Raw genomic sequence first — 20035 nt, forward strand, 5'->3', positions numbered from 1 at the left:
TGTGGCTGGCATGTGTGCATACACACACACACACACACACACACACACACACACACACTTGTGCATGCACCCATATATACAAAGTTTCTCATGGAATAGCTCTGCGAAAATCAAAAGCCTAGCAGTAACATGCAAACCCCGTCACTCCTTGCCTCCACACTGAGATGCACAAAGCTCTGTTCATTTCCTCTCTTCCCTTCCCTCATTATCTCCAGCTGCTTTCTTCCAGATCTTGCATGCAGGTCCATTACCTATTTTAGTGGAATGGGAGGGACACAAGTGGTATTATAGATGTAAGGAGATTTGATTTTGTGTTTTGAAATGAAGTCTTACAGTCCAGGCAGCCCTCTAACTTGCCAGGTAGCTGAGGGTAGCCTTGATCTTCCTGTCTCTACCTCCCAAATGCTGGAATTACAGGCTACCACTTCTGGCTTCAATGCCATCTTAAAAAAAAAAATGTTATCTCCTTTGTGTATTTCTCATCTCTTCCAACCTGTTCTTCATAGTGTAGCCAGGAATCTTTTCACATGTAAATCTGACTACAAATTTCTAGTTGTTTTCTCTCTGAATTCATTCATGGTCTTTCTAGAGCGGCTTGAGACGTTTTGGGTTCCTCCAATATTTTTGGTTTGGATTCCGTCATAGGCTTTTCTATATGCTGTCTCTCCTTGGACGAGCGCTCTCTTTTCAATTACTTACCTGGTACTCATTTCCAGTTCTTAACTCAAACTCTGCTTGTTCAGTTTTCATTGACTCCAGGACAGGTTAAGCCTCCCAGCTGTATGTTCTCATATCCTGTTCTTTTCCTTCCCAGTGCTTGTCACAGATTATAATTAGGTATTTGTTGTTGTGACTGTTTCATTAGTAGCTGTCATCTCTAGCAGACTAGAAAAACCTTAGAGGGCAGGAAGCAAGCCTCTTTTTATACCAAAGTATCTACAACTACAAAAGCTTGATAGCATAATGCCTTACACATGGAGACACTCAATTACGTGTGTGGGGTGCATGCATGTACAGGCCTAGTCAAGTGTCTGTATAAGTTACAACGAAGTTGACCTGGAGTGTGGTGACCTCATAAGGACTGAGTTTCCATCCTGTCAGGGCAGCCCATCCACCTCCCTCTGGTTGGGCCGCTGTCATCTGCAACATATAATAGGATATACCACCTACTTGTTTGCCTTCTGAATCATCCGCAACCACCCTCGTTCAGCAATGTGGTCTATCAGCTTTCAGCGATAGAATAATAATTGCCATTTATTCATTTGACTAATATTTATTCTGTGCCTATTCCCTGCTGCATTCAAACACTGTGTGGGTAATGGGGAAACACAGATGAATAAGGCTTCCTTATTATTCTCAAGGAATGTATGGTTTTGAAGCACATATTATATGCAAATTATAGCTTCCTCTGTTAAAGCACCAATATTCTGAGGCATGCTCAATGTTTTAAAGGATCACAGAGTAACTATCAAAGCACTTAGTAAAACCCTAGCTAAAAGAGGTGTGTTTCCAATGACTACCCAAGGGACATACTTTTCAAATATTCTAATCTCTCACTTTGGATCTGTTTATACCACAAGAAAACAATTTACTTGGAGCTCTTAAACAAGTCCCCTTAAAAAATAACCATCGTTAAGTGGTTTTTCATGTCCTTGGCTCTTATTGAACATAAGAAACAGCCATACATGTCGTCTTGAAGGCTTAATTACATCATTCACTGTTCCCACTAAAGTCACGAGAGTCTACCTTTAGAATTAAGTGATACACAAAACAAAATGATGGTCTGTGTCCTCTGGTGAACTGATTCCTTTCAGACAACAACATCTATTCAGTCAACACTGGTTTAATTTGCCCTTGACATCCAAGAAACTCAGAACTAAATTTTAAACTGAGTTATGGTCATTTAATGCCAAGATAATTGTGTTCTTTCTCTTTAGCTCTAATGTTTGTTTTGAGATTTTTGTTTGTTTGGTTGGTTGGGTTTTTGTTTGGTTTTTTGGTTGGTTTGGTTTTTCGAGATAGTTTCTCTGTGTGTAGACCTGGCTGTCCCAGAACTCCTTCCGTAGAACAGGCTCACAGAGATCCTCCTGCCTCTGCCTCCTGAGTGCTGGGATTAAAGGTATGAGCCACCACTGCCTGGCTTAGCTCTAGTGTTTTATTTCTAGATTTTAGTTTAAACCACCTTTACATCTATATAGACAACAAATGTGCTAGAATACATTTACCAGGGCCTAGAGACATAGTTCATGGGTAGTGTGCCTGGCAAGGCTCGAGGTTTGAATCTCAATATGGCAATAGCAAAAAGAAAACCAGCAATTTGCTATGCTGGGCCATAATAGAATTGTTTCTTATATTTTACAAAAATAAATGTGAAAATGCATGACCTATGTTATGATCTTTTCAAGAGTTTGTAGAAATGGAAGAGGACTCAGAGAAAAGCAACCAAAAAAGGACTTAAAAAAAAAAAGCAGCAGCAGAGGACTGGAGGTAGTACGCCTCTTCTCTAACCCAAGTGTGAAGTACGTTGACAGCCATCTTGGCTATTAACAATGAGTATCTCAAATTTGGACTATTCTGGGAAAATCAATTACAGAGATATGTGAAGCCAAATTACAGGAGTCAAGACCATTAATATGTGAATAGTTACGGAAAGACTTTGAATGGGGGGCGGGGGCAGGGCAGGTTGCTCTGTTGATGTGATTGAAAGCACTGGAGTTACTTCCCCCCAAAAATAACAACCACACAGTTTCTAAAAGCAGAACCTCCCTGTGTTCTATTCATTTTGCAGAATATCAAAAGCATTTTCCAGCCAACAGTGCGACAGAGCATCTAGATGGACCGGAGGAAGAACCTTCCTGAGTTGCCAAGTCAGATGGGGAAGCCAACTGCCAAATCAGCTATCAGGGGAAGTTCCAAACACTCTGGTATCACTTGCTTAGACAGTTTAAGCCAGCGAGTTCTCTGGTAGTTTTTTTTTTTTTTTAAATCCTTTTTGCGTAATACATCCATTTAGTGAGCTGATTAATGGACGGGTCATCTATCTCCAAAATACATTCACTCGTAACACACCTCTTCCAATTTTGCCCATGATTGCACAGGGTTCGTGGATTAAATAAAGCCTATCCTCAGATAACCCGGCTACGCTGGTGAAGATTTCCTGGGACTCGGCGAAAAGCCCTTGATAACCCTTTAGAATCACCTGTTTTATCGGGGACAAGGGCTGCCCCAAAGCAGGTCACGCGGCCACCGGGAACCCCGGGTCTCCCTAGGTCTCTCCCATCCCCCCCCCAAACTCCTGCCGCGCAGGTGCGAAAGCCCTCCGAGGCCACCCGGGCCGAGCCGGTGAAGGGGGGGCCCCGGGAGGGGCGGGGGCGGGGGCCTTCCCAGTGTTGCTAGGCGACCACGCTCTCCGCCCAGACCGGCCCACTTCCTCCGCAGGGGGCGCCGCGGGCCGGGCCCAGGCCTGCGGACCTCCTGGAGAGGCCCTCTTCCGGCTTACCCCCCCTCCGCCGGGCGGTGGCGCACGCCCGTGACGTCACAGGAGGCGGGGCCAGCGCGGCTGCCGGGTGCCGGAGGCGCCATTGGAGCCGGCTTGGCTTGGGAGCCGTAGCTCAGGAGTTGGGTCCTGGGCCGCCGTTGTTGCCGCGTCTGCATCTGGTCCCTGGCCCCTCCGCGGGATGGCGTGCGGGGCGACATTGAAGCGGCCCATGGAGTTCGAGGCAGCGCTGCTGAGCCCCGGTTCCCCGAAGCGGCGACGCTGTGCCCCTCTACCCGGCCCCACTCCGGGCCTCAGGCCCCCGGACGCCGAGCCGCCGCCGCTTCAGATGCAGATGCCGCCGGCGAGTCTCCAGCAGCCTGCCCTGCCCGGCAGCGAGCGTCGCCTTCCAACTCCGGGTAACCTGCGCTGCTGCTGCGAACTTGGCAGGAAGCCAGGCCGGGGCGTGGGGGGTGGGGAGGGTGCGGGGGTCGCGGACGCCGGCCGGAATCACCTCAGCTCCTCATATCGGCCTTGGGAGAAAAAGGAACTGGGGTGCTGCTGGGCTCGGTTGCTTCCGGGGACGAGAGACATCCGGGAAGGGCAATGGCCCCACAGTGTCGGTTTTCGGGGTTTCCTGGAGCTGGAGAGCCTGGAGGGGTGGGCACCAAGATGAAATGGGGATACCCCAGGTCGCCGGAGGCTCTTGGTGTCCCTGAAGGAAGCCCCTCCTGCCTCCGCTGTACGGAACCTCCCAGCAGATCCAGTGGGCCATGGAAAATTGGATTCTGCTCACGAACCCAGCCTTGAGTGGGGAGGGAGACTGATTAGAGAGGAGGGGGCGTGAGTGTGTGCGGCGCCGCACCGTGCTGGAGCTTGTTAGGGAGACTTGATTTCTAGAAGTCTTTAGGGACCAGGAGCCACCCAGCAGTCGTGGAAAATGATTTCAATCTGTTTCTTAGAGGGAGGGACTGGCCATGTTTCATTGTATGGCTATTGTCTTGTCTCATGTATTGAAGTGGGTAGTTCGTTGGCTAGTATTTAAGAATCCTTTAGTATACAGAGAATCTGTACCAGGAATTCAGATACCTAATACAGTGAGTTGACATGAGTAAGGCTCTTCATTTTGGCCAAGGCAAAAGGAAGGACTCATGTGACAGTAGAGATACCTATCGTATTGCAGGAGGAGGAGAGAAAATGCTTCAGCATTAATATTCAGCAGTTTTAAAGGGATCCCAGAAATGAGCCCTAAACCGTGGATTTGGTCAAGTCGTTTTTTTGTATTTTTTCTTTCTTATTCCTCAAGCGTTAGCAAAACCTGTAATCCCTTTAAATCGTTTTTTCCCTCACCTCTTTCAGTCGCTAGTGCCTTTAGTTTTCATTTCCTCCTTCCTCTCCATGTCCACTCGAGGATATTCGCTGCCACCAGCAGACCTCTCTCAAGCTGTGTTCACGTCTTAATCCTAGAATTTGAAGAAATGCCGGACATTTTTTTTAAACCGTGACTGTCCTTTTCCCTAGACCCACTTTGCTGTGTCTTTTGCCTTGAGTTTGTTAATCTCAATAGTCATTTCCTTTGCTGATTCGTGACAGTGTCTCACAATGTGGCCCAGGCCTGTCTTGAGCTTAGCAGTCCCCCTGCCTCAGTCTCACAGGTGCTGCGATCACAGACTTGAAAACCATCATGGCTGATTCAAATAATCATTTCTAAACAGAATTTCACATCCATTACCTAGTCTGACCCAGAATGGAATCTTTTCAATTTAAATGCCCTGGTGACTTAATGTTATATATAACCTTATTCACAGAATGACTGAACCCTGGAAGCTTTTTGTGTTGGGGTGTGTGTGTGTGTGTGTGTGTGTGTGTGTGTGTGTGTGTGTGTTTTAATAAAGGCCCCCAAAGCAGGGGGAGGTAGGGCTGAAACAGGAAGATTGCTTGAGCCTAGAAACCCCACACCAGCCAGGGCAGCATAGGAGGACCCCATTTCAAAAAGGCAGAGGCACCAGGCGATGGTGGCACACACCTTTAATCCGAGGCAGGGGCAGGCAGATCTCTGAGTTCAAGGCCAGCCTGGTCTGTCTACAAAGGGAGTTCAGGACAGCCAGGACTACACCAAGAAACCTTGTCTTGAAAAAAAAAAACAAAAAGGGGGGGGGGGGGGGGGGGGAGAGCAAGGGCCTGGAAGTCTGTTTGCATAAAAGCATAAAAGTTTTCTTTCTTTCTCTTTTTTTTTTTTTGAAGATTTATTATGTGCATTGATGTTTTGCCTGCATGTATGTCTGTGTAAGGGTACCATATCCCTTGGAACTGGAGTTACAGACAGTTGTGAGCTCCCATGTGGGTGCTGGGAATTGAACCTGGGTCCTCTAGAAGAGCAGCCGGTGCTCTTAACTGCTGAAACATCTCCCCAGCCCCAGAAGTTTTATTTCTTCAGTACTTAAATTTTCAGTACCATTTGTGTGTGGTTCAGGTGATCTCGGTTGTTTAATGACCATTGTTAAATGTCTTCAGAAGACTGACTATGGCAGAGTGCTGTCATGAGGCCTCTTTTGTTGTTGTTGGGGGTGTGGGTTTGGAACCCAGAGCCTCAGCCATGTTCTGGGGAAACTAAATGCCCAGAACTCTGTTAGGCTTTTAAGTTTTTAATTGATTAAACACACCCCAACCCCATGTTTTTTAGTGCTTATTAGATTTTGGTTCTGTCAGTCATGAAAGAAATATGAAGTATCGATACATATTTAATGCTTTTTATCTTAAGTAAAAAATGCCTTCTGGACTCAAGGGTGAAATAAGAGAGATGTTGTCAGCTGCTCTACACATAGAATAAGCGGGTTTGGCGCTCCATGCTGTAATCTCTTGATTGCATTGAGAAGCAAAAGCGGGATTGCTGCAAGCTCAGGGCCAACCTGGTCTATATGATGAGTTCCAAGCTACCCAGGTCTTACCCAGACCCTGTCACAGAACACCAAAAAACAATGACAGCACCTAAAGGGAAATAAACAACAATCTCATTTTTAAATGTTCCTTCTCTTCTTCCTCACTTTTGGGGGTTAGGTGGGAGGGGAGGCATGTGTTGCTTGATTTTTAATCAACCTGACTTTATTTGAATAGCTTCCCACTTGTTATTGCTATGTCGCTAAGGATGAGTTTGAACTCCTGTTCTTCCTGCCTCTACCTCCTCTGTACTGAGTGGAATTCCAGACTCCTGCCACCATGCCTGCCTTGGGGCTGAGTTTTTTGGGGGTTGGGGGGGTGAGACAAAGTTTCTTTAGGTAGCCCTGGTTGGCTGGGACTCAAAAAGGTCCACCTGCCTCTGCCTCCTGGGTGCTGGGATTCAAGGTGTGCTCCACCATGTCCCACATAGGGCTGAGTCTTGAAAGACATTTAGTTGTGACTTGTAGTAATCCAGAAACACTGAAGAGTTTTGGGGAGGAATTTAGCCTGATAAATAACCTAGAAGCTAAAAGGTAAATAATAGAATCTAGGATTAAAAGCATAACTGTTACAAAGAAATTTGCATTTTTAAAAATAAATGCTGTTTCCTGCTTTAGGTGGTCTTGAGAAGAAGATCGCACCATTTTCTTCCTGTGTAGATTGTAATTAGAATCTTGGACAGCCCTGAAGTTGTGTACTCCCAGTGTCCATTTGCTGTGCAGGAGGCAGTTGGAGTTCGTGAGAGCCCTCTGCCCTCATACTTGTCCTTTCTTGTTTCATAGCCATTGCATACATCCTTGTATTGAATGAACCTGGCAGGTATACGCTTGAGGAGTAGGACTTTAAAACGAAAGAAAGAAAGAAAGAAAGAAAGGAAGGAAGGAAGGAAGGAAGGAAGGAAGGAAAAGAAAGAAAGAGAGAGAGAGAGAGAGAGAGAGAGAGAGAGAGAAAGAAAGAAAGAAAGAAAGAAAGAAAGAAAGAAAGAAAGAAAGAAAAAGAAGCCTCCCTATTGTTAAGGATCTAGAGGCTGGATTTTGTGGTCTTGTTAAAGGAAAACAGTACTGTGTTTGTTCTAACATTTAGGCAGAGTTCGTTTACCTAAATGTGCAACTACTGGACCATACCATCACCGGCACTATTATTCATTCTGTGATTTTGATTCTGTTTACCTGTTTAGATAGGCATTTCCCATGTACTTTGAATAACTAGACTAAAGATTGGGAATGGCTTCCTAAAATCGCTCGTAGCAAACAAAGTGGCATTATCTACACCTCCCACCCCGGATAAATTCAGTTAAAGCAAACTACACTGGAACAATTTGAATTGAGGAATGTAATTTCCTGGTTTTTAGATAGGTTTGTGTAGCACTGGCTGGTCTGGAACTTGTTATATAGGCCAGGATGGCCTCCAACTTCTGAAATGATCCCCCTGCCCACACCCCCACCTCCCTGCATTGGAATCACGGGCATTCATCATCATGGATGCAGTCTCTGCTTTTGTTATGGGGGACTTTATAGTATCAGGAGAAGGAATACAGTATTATGTCACCATATATAAAAACTTGAAATCCACATCCTTCTGGACTCTCTTGTTTCCAGGAGTATAGTTTTATAGTTGCTAGCTGGTGTTTCCTGCGTGTTGGCAAGTTCAGTTTGTGCTGACTGAGAATAATCATTTGAGTCCTAGCAAACATTGTGTTATATCACCTTTCTTTATTTTTCCAGTGCTGGGATTGCATGTGAAGCCAGTGCTCTACCACTGAGCTGTAGCCACTGCCCTCATCTTCCTTTTTGGATCTAGTCTTGCTGAGGTGCTTGGGCTGGCCTTCTTCACCTTGCTGTATTCTCCAGTGTAGCCTTGATCTTGGGATCCCCTTGCCTTGGCCTCCAGAGAAGCTGGGTTTCGAGTTGGCCTCACAGGACCCAGCTCAGAAATGTTTTGGGATCATGACTGGCTTGAGAACATGTGTTTGTTTTGAGACAGGGTCTCACTCAGCCCAGACTGACCTTGACCTAGCAGTGATCCTCCTGTTTCTATTTCCCAATCACAGAGATTACAGGAACGGACTACCAACCCAGCTTGTTTTTTAAGACAGTGTCTCATGTAGCCCAGACTGTTCTCAAACTCTGTGTAATCGAGGATGACTTTGGATTCCTGATTTTCCTGCCTCCCTCCTTCCAAGGCATGGGTTTGCCACCACACCCAGCTCAGGAACTTTTAAGAATTTATTTTTATTTTTAATTATGTGGGGTTTTTGTTGTTTGTTTTGCTTGTTTGTTTTCCAGACAGGGTTTCTCTGTGTAGCCCTGGCTATTCTGGAACTCACTTTGTAGACCAGGCTAGCCTTGAATTTACAGAGATCCTCCCAAGTGCTGAGATTAAAGGTGTGTGCCAACCACTTCCTAGCTTTTAAAAACACTTTTAATGAGCCTTGATAATCCCAAACAATAGCCTTCGGCTCCTCCCGTCTGTGTCCAGACTGTTACACATAATGGTTTTTGCTATATACCATCTTCTCATGGAACAAAAACTTAATTGTTAAAAGACCTTTAGTGATAAGAGACTCACCCATAGTACTGTGTTTTGTGGAAATGTAAAACTTAACTGAGCAAAGGTTGCTGTGAGTTTAAGACTAAGGTGGACTATATAGTTAAACCATTTCTCAAACAGAGAACCGACAGTGGTGACACACACCTTTAATCCCAGTGCTTGGAAAATGGAGAAGGAGAGCATCAGAAAGAGTCCACGGTCATCTTAACTACACAGCAGGATCAAGGCCAGCCTAGACTACATGAGACTCTGTCTCAAAAACAAAGCAAATTAAAAATAAAAGCATGGCTCATTTTACTTTAAATTGTAGCAGCGAATCCAGCAAAGTGCAGGTCTGACTTGCTTGTTTACCACAGGCACAAAGTAAAGGAAACTGGATGAGGGGCTTGACCAATAGCTATTATTTTAGGGATTAAACCTTTTTAAGTTTAGTTATTTTTATTTTATATATATGAGTGTTTTCCTGCATGTTTGACTGTGTACCACTTGCATGCCTGGTGCTATAGAGGCCAGAAAAGGACTCAGATTCCCTGGAACTGGAGTTAAAGACTGCTGTGAGCCCCCATATGGGTGCTGGGAATCAAATCTAGATCCTCCGGAAGAACAGTCAGTGCTCTTAACTGCTGAGCCTTCTAAAATGTATTCTATTGTGAGCATGATATGTGTGTGGAAGTCAGAGAACAGCTGTAGAGTTGGTTGTCCCCTTCCAGTTTTATGTAGGGAACTGAACTCGGCACCAGGCTTGCACAGCAAACACCTTTATGCACTGAACCATGTCACCAGCTCCATAAATAGTCAGAATAAGAACACTGTCTTGAGCTATAGGGCTGGTTTGTACAGGGTAAACATTTACCTGTTAATAACATAGGATGAGGAAGAGATTATGACCTGTGTGATAAAGGGGCTATTTAGTCAAAATATCTTCTTTGGACTGGGGATGTATCTTATTGGTAGAGTGTTTGCCTAGTGTCGAAAAGAGTTGGAGTTTGAACTCAAGCAACTTGTAGAATAAAATAAGATGACCTTTCTTGCCTATCTTCTCAAGAAAGTTTTTAGGGGTGGGAAGTCTGAGAAATGACCACAAAATGAATGCTCAAGTTCATTTTCTTTTTTTTTTTTTTACTAGAGCAAATTTTTCAGAACATAAAGCAAGAATATAGCCGTTATCAGAGATGGAGACATTTAGAGGTTGTTCTCAGTCAGAGTGAAGCCTGTACTTCAGAAAGCCAGCCTCCCTCCTCGGCACTCACCGCACCAGGTTCTCCAGGTAAGCATACTTTGGTGTGGAAAATCTATTTTCAGAGTTTGGGGGGGGGGGGTTGGCGGTGCACACCTGTAATCCTGGCATATTTAAGAGGCTAAAGGCAGGATTGTAGTTTGAAACCAGCTTGTGATGTATACAGCATGCCCCTGTCTCCTAACACTCTGCCTTTCTGTAGTTGAAGTGTGTCCTTCAGCACCTGTGCTGTGTCCCTTTCTCAGGACTGTGACAGCCTGACAAATTAGTCAGTTGGGAAGGTTACAGTTTCAGATGGGACTGTCCTTTGTGCAACAGAGGCCTGGGGAAGGTTATGGTTTCAGATGGGACTGTCCTTCGTGTGGCAGAGGCCTGGGGAAGTGGCTCAGTTCGTGCAATGAGCTTTTGGCTTCCTCTTCATATGGTACCGACCAGGAAATGGGGGTGACATGGAACCAGATGCAGATATATAAACTTCAAAGGCCTGGCCCAGTGACCTATTTGCACCTGCCGGGCCTCGTCTTTTAAAGACACCACAAGCTAGGGAACAAGCACTTAAAACATGGGATTATGGGGGATATTCTAGATTCAAACCATAACACGGAACTAAGTTATTTCTTATGTAAACTTACTAATTAAGCTTTGTTTTTGTTTTTTATGTTTGCTTTGAGGTTTTACTTTTGGCTTGAGCAGTTTTATTTACTTATTTTAATGATTTGTTTTTATTTTATGTGCACTGGTATTTTGCCTGCATGTATGTGTATGTGGAATTGTCAGATCCCCTGGAACTGGAGTTACAGACAGCTGTGAGCTGCCAAGTGGGTGCTGGGGATTGAACCCAGGTCCTCTGGGAGAACAGCCAGTTCTTTTCACCATTGAGCCATCTTTCTAGCCCCTGAGCAAGTTGTTTTGTCTCACCATGTAGCCCTGGCTTGCCTGGAACCCCCAGAGATCCTACCTTTGTCTCCTGAGTGTTGGAATTAAAGTTGTATACCACCATGCCTGGTCCCTTGTTGTTGAGACCAGGTCTCAGTATGTAGCCCTGGCTAGTCTGGAACTCGATATAAAGACCCAGCTGTCCCGTCCAGTTTATGGAAGTCCTCTTGCTGACTACACCCTTGAGCCATCACGCCCAGTGTGTTAAAAAATCCAGTGCTCATGTGCATTAAACTTATTTCAGGTACATAAGTAGTAGTCATATGTGGCGCTATATTGGACGTACAAATGTAAGAAATTTGTTTTAGAAAGTTCTATTGGACAGTCCCGTTTTGTAATCTTGATACATGGATTGTGGGGGCAGTGCTCTAAAATCTCAGGATTTGAGGTTGTCTCTGTCACTTAGTGAGCTAGACTTGACTGCTTTGTCCCTATAAATGGTCAATAGACCAGTGCTGCAAACCTCTGTGTCCTAAAACAGTTGAAAAGTTTGTTTCTTCAAAATATTCAATTTCTTTTCTTTCTTCCTTCCTTCCTTCCTTCCTCCCTCCCTCCCTCCCTCCCTCCCTCCCTCCCTCCCTCCCTCCCTCCCTTCCTCCCTCCCTCCCTCTCTCTCTCTCTTTTTTTTTTTTTTTGGTTTTTTGAGACAGGGTTTCTCTGTGTAGCTTTGCGCCTTTCCTGGAACCCAGGCTGGCCTCGAACTCACAGAGATCCACCTGTCTCTCCCTCCCGAGTGCTGGGATTAAAGGAGTGTGCTACCACCACCCATCCAGTGATGTTAAAGTAGTAGAAAATGTTGAGTAGAGAAATGATAACCAATGATGAGGCCAGATGTTTTGGTCATGTTTCATTTGTAGAGGAAAAAAAAAAATCTGTGTTTGGTTTAATTGGAAAAAGCCATAAAAGGTTTGTTTCAAAGTGGTAAGTAGCTTAAATACTTACAGGAATGAAGAAACAGATTCTAGACTAACTTCGGAGGTTCTCAGGCCTGAGTTACGGCTTGATCTTTATGCTTATATTTCTAAGGCTGCTATTTTACCATCAGCAGGCAGGAAGTCCCATGGAATCTGTTGCTCCACTTGCCAGCTCCAGAATCAGGCTATTGCTTGCTTCTTTTGGCCTCCCTTCCAAAGTAGAAGCTGCTATAACCTTATCCCTCCCATTTTTGCTGAGTGCTCTGAGTGAGCTTGTTTAATAAAACCTGTTCACATCTGAAATCTTAGCTCCTAGGAAGCTGGAAATTACAGTTTTGATTTACCACAGCCTCTGATAAAGCCACAAGGAAAACTGAGAAAGAGGCCTGTAGGTAAGAGTTCATTACTAAGTAGCAGAGAATGACCTTGACCCCGATTCTTTATCCTGCCTCCACCTTGGAAGTGTGCTGGGTTTACAGGACTCTGATTAGTCACAAAAGGAGCATGAGTTAATAAAGGTGTAATGGGCGCTCAGTTGGTCGGGTGCTTGCCTCACATGCATGAATCCTGGGTGGGGTCCCCAGCACCAAATAAAAACCAACACTGTAACCCCAGTAAATGAGGAGGCAGAGGCAGAAGGATCAGAAATTAAAGGTTATTTGGGGGGTACTAACAATTTCAAGGCCAGCCTGGACTTCTTGAGACCATTTCCAAAAGGAGTGGTAAGAGGTTAATGTCAGTGACCTATTTTATATTGTTGAGCAATTCCAATGGTCCTGAATCTCAGACTCCCTGTAGCTTACAAATCATTTGTGGATCCTAAAAATAAAAGATGCCCTGGCCCTGCTCTGCTACAGAATCATTATCAGAAAATGTATTTTTGGTGTTTGTTTTACAGTCAGATTTGTCTAATCTGATGTTCATAGTGGCCACATGTGCCCCAGGGTAGCTGTGAATGAAGTCCAGTACAAAATCATGAACATTAAACATTATGAGGAACAGGGTATGGTGTTGAACACCTTTAATTCCAGCACTCAGAGGCATAGACAGGTGGATCTCTATGAGTGCCAAGCCAGCCTGGTTGACACAGCAAGTTCCAGGGCTACATTTAAAAAAAAAAAATTTTAATCTTTCTTTGTAGCTTGATTATATACAGTTCTCAGGCATGAATTTTTTTTTTTTTTTTTGGTTTTTCGAGACAGGGTTTCTCTGTGTAGCTTTGCGCCTTTCCTGGAACTCGCTTTGGAGACCAGGCTGGCCTCGAACTCACAAAGATCCGCCTGCCTCTGCCTCCCGAGTGCTGGGATTAAAGGCGTGTGCCACCACCGCCCGGCTCGCAGGCATGAATTTTGTAGATGGCAATGTTGTGTGTCCCAGTGTGAGGTTGGACACAGCTGAGTGATTTCCAAAGACTTATGTTCTAAATGTACTTTTCCTAATCCAGACTGGAGGCTTCAGCTTTCAGCTTTTGGTTCTGGTCTTTTATGGGGTGAGTATGAGCCCAGATTGTTAGGACATCAGAACTGTTGTGTATACATAGCTCAGCTAGCACACGGCACAAATCTATTCCCCTGCTTCTCAGTTTACCTTTAGCTTTGCTTATAGAGCACAGACCAGGGAGATAGCCCTGTCTGTACAGTACATGTAGGACGACCTGAGTTTGAGTCCCCAGAACTCACATTTTAAAAAAGCCAAGTGTAGCAGCCCATATTTGTAATCTTAGCACGTAGAAAGGTGGAGATAGGGAAGATCCTCCGGGCTCCCTGGCCAGCTAGGCTAGCCTATCTAAAGTTTTTGTGTATCTTGAGTGTTTCTGTGAAGGTTGTTAATTCCGAACCATGGAACTGGAATATGTTGTGTAAAGAAGTTTTATCTTTTTAGGGGGATATGGAATACTGGGGCTTGAGTCAGCCTTGAATTAGACAAGTGCTCTACACTGATCTTTTTATTTTTGAGGGTCTTGTTAAGTTTCCCATGTGTACCTCAAACTCCATTCATTTCTCCTCTAGAATAGCTGGGGTTATAGGCATGTGCCACTGCACCCAGCTTATGTTTGTGTTCTTGCCAGGTTCTTCCTGGATGAAGAAGGACCAGCCCACCTTTACCCTTCGACAAGTGGGGATAATATGTGAGCGTCTCCTAAAAGACTATGAAGATAAAGTTCGAGAGGAGTATGAGCAGATCCTTAGTACCAAACTCGCAGGTAGGCTGAGACCTAGGCTGCTGCTGCTGTTGGTATAACTCAAAAAAAAAAAGAGGCTTTGTGCAAGAGGGGTTGTGTGTGGGGGTTGTGAACACTGCAGCTACTCTTTGATGGTGTCATGGGTGTTATTTACACATCATTTGAAAGAACTCATTTACATTTCTGAAAGCAGATGAGTCAAGCTCCATGTGTAAGAATTTTCTGGAAGTATAGGCATTGAGTAGGCTACCAGCTGGTGAACAGGTGGTTGGCTTATGGCACTGACTTCCTAACAGGTGTCAGGATTGGTGCAGTGCAGTGTCACTAACATGTTCAAACTTCTGCCTTGGAGTCACTTTGTTGATGTAGAAGTTGAGCACTCTTTGGTTTGGGAGGTAAGATAGAAAAAAGCAAGTCTAGACCAGCTGAGGCTGGACAAGAGATGGCTCAGCAGTTAAAGAGTACTTCCTGAGTTCAATTTCCAGCACCCATGTCAGGTGGTTCAAGACCACTTATAACTCCAGCTCTGGCTGATCCAATACTCTCTGGATTCCAAGGGCACCTGCACTCAAATGTACCAGTGCGCGCGCACACACACACACACACACACACACACACACACACACACACACACAATTTAAAAAATAAATCTGGAACTTATTGTGTGGACCAGGCTAGCCTTGAACTTAAGAGTTCCTCAAGAAATGGGATTCCAAGCATGAGCTACCTCAACTTTTTTTTTCCTCTCTTAGAGATCTACCTCATCCATTTGCAAGCCCTCTGTTACTGATCCCACTGTAATCCCACTCTTCGTGTTTTCATTTTGTAATGAAAAAAGGACTTCAGGATTTCAAGTTCACATATCTTTCTTCGGGAGGCCATGGATAGTGGGTAGAAGGATAGGAGAGAAAAAGGAATGTTTGAGTAGAGAGTGCAAACAGGGAAGACAGATGCCACCCTGCTTCCTAAATTGCCTGAGGGATTAGGGATGGGTTTCTGGGATAATATATACTCTTTATTATATCTTCACAGAACAGTATGAATCTTTTGTGAAATTCACACATGATCAGATTATGCGGCGATATGGGACAAGGCCAACAAGCTGTAAGTATACCAAGTTTTTCTTTAAAATTTCCAAGTTCTTAAGAACAAGATTTTGCCGGGCAGTGGTGGCACACACCTTTAATCCTAGCACTGGGAGGCAGAGCCAGGTGGATCTCTGTGAGTTGAGGCCAGCCTGGTCTACAGAGCAAGATCCAGGACAGGCACCAAAACTACACAGAGAAACCCTGTCTCGGAAAACAAACAAACAAAAAAAAAAGGACAAGATTTTGCTTGGGAGTATTTTGTGTCCTGGGAGCAAAAGGCCCTGGGTTATTGCTCTTGCAGAGGATCCAGGCTCAATTTCCAGTGTCCACATGGTGGCTCACAAACACCTATAACTTCAGTCCCAGATCTGATACCTCCTTCTGATCTCCAAGGGCACCTAGCAGACATGTGGTACACAAACATGTGCAGGCAAAACACTCATACACATAAAATAAGTAAATCTTAAAAAAAAATTTTTTTTTGAATTTTGCAAGGCTCTGTAAAGTGAAGTGGCTAAGAATACTTTGGTGTCGGACAATGTCAAACCAATAAATTCTAATTTTATATAATCCTCACAGTATCCTATGAGATGGAACTTTTAATATTAACCCCGTTTTTATTGGTAAAGACAATACTTAGAGATGTTAGATAATTCGCTCAAGTTTCTGTAGTTAGCCGAGATTGCCTCCTGTGGTCATTTGACTCCAGTACCAGTCTCTTTGTTAATATCTTTCCTCCAGAAAGGTGAGTCCAGTTAGTTTACGGAAGTTGATTTATGCAGTGAATGGTCAAGGTTTCTTATTTCTAAATATTTGAAATACTTGAGACAGATTTCTTAATTCCTGCCTTTTAAGTGGTAGCTCGCACAGTTTGATCATTTACTGCTAGTGTATGTTTTAAAAAGAATGAGACTACATCCTCATTATTCTTTTCATTTGTCTTTTAACCCTAATTTGCAGATGTATCCTGAAGCCTTCTTGCCTATCTTGGTACCAGGTGTGACCTCAAGAGATGGCTGCTGTACACTTTTTGCAACTGGTTTGATATCACATTTCAGCTCCAACTTTGCATCCTGAGAACACTTAAATGTTTCTGCAGGTCCATTTTATACAACTTGAAAGACCTTAAAACTTTCTGGTTGCCACAGCATATCTTTCTTTTCTGCTCATCCACTAAACAGCTGTACCCTACTGTGATAGGTTTTCCAAACAAAAGTACCTGGAGCAGCAGTTTAGCAAAGAATGCCTTCAGTGGCACTCAACACGTGGAGTTTCCCCAAGCACAGCTCTGTGAGAAGTGTGTGAGTGTGTGTGTGTGCGTGTGTGTCTGTGTGTTTTAAGTTATTATTTGTGTTGTGCAAAACTTGTTTTGACCTTGGGGATTCTGGCTGTGAATTTGATGCACGACAATTATGGTTAGAAACATTTTTTTGGTCTACAAAAGATCATTAATGTTTGGTGACCATATAAGTTGTAACAGTGGATTGTTGTATGTGTAGGTATTATCGTTAAATACAGGGACTGTTTCCAGGCACAGAAATTGAATCATAAGTTAGGATGGACATTAGACATGATTGCGATGATGTAGGGAAGGTCTGCTGTCCTGAATCTGCAAATACATGGTGAGAGATTAGAACAAACTGGAGATGGGCCATCAACACACAGACTCTGCCTAGCTGTGCTGGAAAACACTTTGACTCCAAGCCTTAAAATACCCTGTGGAGTCTGCGCTCACCTCATTCATTCAGTCAAGGAGCTCCCTGGACACTGAACTTCTACAGGGAACAGTTCTCCCCTGGAGCGGAACATCAGGGTGTGCTCGGAGTGTAACACAGGGGAGTGCAGGGCTGGGCCGGGCCTTGCAGCACTGCTCCTTGGGAGGAGCTGCTTCACCTTCTCATCGGTTTCAGCAAGGATCTGGACCTGTTGTCCAGGTTCCCCCGAACTCCCTAAGGTCTCCGTGTTCAACTGTTAGAGCTTGGTTTTGGCAGCTCCCTGCCTGAAGTTGCTTATTGGCTGTTGTTTGCCTTGGTCCCGAGGCTGTGACCAGAGAGCAGCCTCTGTTGAGGTGGGAGTTAAGTACACATTTATTTTTACTGTGACTTGTTCAGGACCACATTTTACAAAATGCCTTGTTTCCTTTACTGTTGTTTTGGAAAGGAAAGTTTATTAAAATTGTTTTAGTTTGAGAATATAGTTTTATTAATTACGGCTTTATTTTGGAAAACTCTTGAGTTTTAATTCAAATGTTTGCCAATACCTTCCAAAGTAAGGTGATATTCAGAGACAGTTGTTGAGATCGATGGCTTACGGACATTTCTGGGGTATTCACATTTGAAGATTCCTTATTAATGAATGTCTTTGACTTAAATCTAACCAAAAACTGCAACATTATTCTTTGTACATTTTCATTATATAGTGTTAACAAGCTTAGTTGCAAACAAATAAAATACTTAAGCTATTTGTTTACCTTGCCTTTTTGGTACTGTGATAATGTGGATTCAGATAACTCCCTAAGGCTGCTATAACCATTTCCATAGTTCAACAACCTGTGGAGGATTTACAGACTCCTGGAGCCCACCATGGCCCTTTTCATATTAAAGACTGACTCACTTAAAGGACAGCTTGTTTCATCTCGTCTTTCTCTAGGGTAGTTACTTGTTCCCTGAAGAAGAGCCATAGTAATGGCTGTGATGGGGTAGCTAAGGGCCTGTGAGGATGCCAAGTCTGGAAGGCTGCCCACCCACGATTAGACACCACTGTGCTATGCTCCCTCTAAGTGTTCCTATAAGCAGCTCCTGGCTAAGAGTGCTTTCCTGAGTGACGGTCATGCCACCCTCTCAACTGCCAGCAGTGCCTGCGGCTGTTCTCAGGTTACCCAGTGGGACCATGGAGTATGATATCTCTATGGTTGGCATTAAGGGAATTAAGGCTACACATTGGGGACCTGGAAGCCTGTGAGTCTTTGAAGTTCAGTGTCATCCTTGGCAACATAGCATTCAAGGCCAGTCTAGACTATGTGAGTTCATGAGACCCTGTATGTACGCGTGCGTGCGTACGCATGTATGTATATATAAATACTTTTTTTTTTTTAAACTTTGACTTCTAGGGCTAGAACTTAAGGGTATTTCCCAGATAGGGAAATTCCATTGTCTTATGGAAATCCTGACTTAAGAATAAAACCTACAAAAACTACAAGGATGCATTGGAATGTGTAATTTCAGAAAAACCTGTCCAGGGAGCTCCTTAAGTTACTCAGCTAGATGCGGTGACTCACCTGTGTTTAATAAGTCTATCTTTTGGGCCGTCCTGGGGGTTGAACCTAGTACTCTATACATGCTAGGCAAGTTCACTACCACGGAGCTATCTCTATCCACTTAGTGATGTCTCTGCCTGCCTCAGGAGGAAGAATACCAGGTGATCCAAGAATCAGGCAGGGTTAGAGTAGGCTGGGGATGCGGCGGCTCAGTTGATGGTGTTTGTCCAGCATGCACAACACCCTGGGTTTGGTCTCTACACGAAAGCAAACGTGGCCCCTGTGTATCTCAGTACTTAGGATGGGGAGGTAAGAAGAGAACAGCAAGTCCCTTAGCTACACAATGAAGTTGGAAGCTTGGGCTGTGTGAGAGCCTGTCTGACAAAACAAGTGACGAGGGGACACAGGGCTCGATGAGAGCATGTACTGCCCCTGCAGAAGACCCAGGTTTGGTTCCTACAACCCACTTTGGGTAACTCACAGTCACATGTAACTCCAATTCCAGGGGATTTGATGCCTCTGACCTCAGGCACCCATGAAACCTGCACATACCTACGCATAGACATAATTAGAAACGACAGACAGTCCAGCCTCGGGTTATTTTTAATGAAATGGTTTACATACACTGGGCAAGGTTGCTCGCACCAGGATACCAGCATTTGAGAAGTACAAAGATCAAGATGGTAACTACAAGTTGAAGGCCAGTCAGAGTTAAAGTTCTCAAAATGGAGCCCGGCAGTGGTGGCGCACACCTTTACTCCCAGCATTTGGGAGGCAGAGGCAGATGAAATTCTGAGTTCAAGGCCAGTCTGGTCTACAAACCCAGTTCCAGGATAGCTAGGGCTACACAGAGAAACCCTGTCTCAAAAACAAAACAAACCAAAAAGCTGAAAAGGTCTGGAGAGATGGCTCAGGGATTAAGAGGCCTGCCTTGAAGTAGAGAATGATACAGGAAAACACCTGACATCTTCGGGCCTCAATGTGTGTGCACACAAAAGATTTAAAGTGATATAAATTAGATGGTAATAATAGTAGCTGGATGGCTAAACTAGATTGTAAGAATTTCTGAGGTATACCGCACACACAGTACTTAATCATACCCCTTGATTTTATGCTTTTATAGCGTCCTGTAATGCATTTGTCTTTGTGACTTTTCCACTACTACATTGAGCTCTTTGTATCACTCTGACCTATGATCTCTTGTCTCCTAACTGATGAGTGGCTAGCTGAAGGATGTGTCTGTTCAGCAGTGACCTAGGACTCCCCTTAACTTCCAGGTCAAATGAGTCAAGCCTTCTCTAGGCTGTCAGTCTAATGGACAGAAGGGTATACAACTCTCTGCTTTGTTAGATGTTGGGTGCCTCCATGAAAGAGCAGAGTGTTTGCTAAGGAAGGCTCCTTAGCCCAGGCAGCGGCCTGCAAGCAGGGTGATTACCTGCTCTTAGGGCTGCTGACTCAGT

The 20035-nt window shown here is 44.4% G+C and overlaps 1 protein-coding gene across 1 annotated transcript; it reads left to right on the top strand.

The window, feature by feature from the left end:
- The first annotated feature begins 3545 nt into the window (after positions 1–3545).
- Akirin1 (akirin 1) lies at positions 3546–17782 on the top strand. Its single transcript, XM_052716567.1, has 5 exons — positions 3546–3894; positions 10089–10229; positions 14118–14252; positions 15264–15335; positions 16280–17782. Exons 1-5 carry the CDS (start codon positions 3678–3680, stop codon positions 16288–16290), a joined length of 576 nt encoding a protein of 191 aa, XP_052572527.1. The 5' UTR covers positions 3546–3677; the 3' UTR covers positions 16291–17782.
- The last annotated feature ends 2253 nt before the right edge of the window (positions 17783–20035 follow it).

The sequence above is a fragment of the Peromyscus californicus genome, unplaced genomic scaffold (genome assembly GCF_007827085.1).
Source record: "Peromyscus californicus insignis strain IS unplaced genomic scaffold, ASM782708v3 Scaffold_5__1_contigs__length_169319896, whole genome shotgun sequence".
NCBI classification, from domain to species: domain Eukaryota; kingdom Metazoa; phylum Chordata; class Mammalia; order Rodentia; family Cricetidae; genus Peromyscus; species Peromyscus californicus.

Coding starts and splice junctions, on each gene's coding strand:
- Akirin1 (XM_052716567.1), top strand. CDS start 3,678: ATGGCGTGCGGGGCGACATTGAAGCGGCCCATGGAGTTCGAGGCAGCG. Junction 3,895..10,088: donor GCGTCGCCTTCCAACTCCGG/GTAACCTGCGCT, acceptor TTTTTTTACTAG/AGCAAATTTTTCAGAACATA. Junction 14,253..15,263: donor CCTTAGTACCAAACTCGCAG/GTAGGCTGAGAC, acceptor ATATCTTCACAG/AACAGTATGAATCTTTTGTG.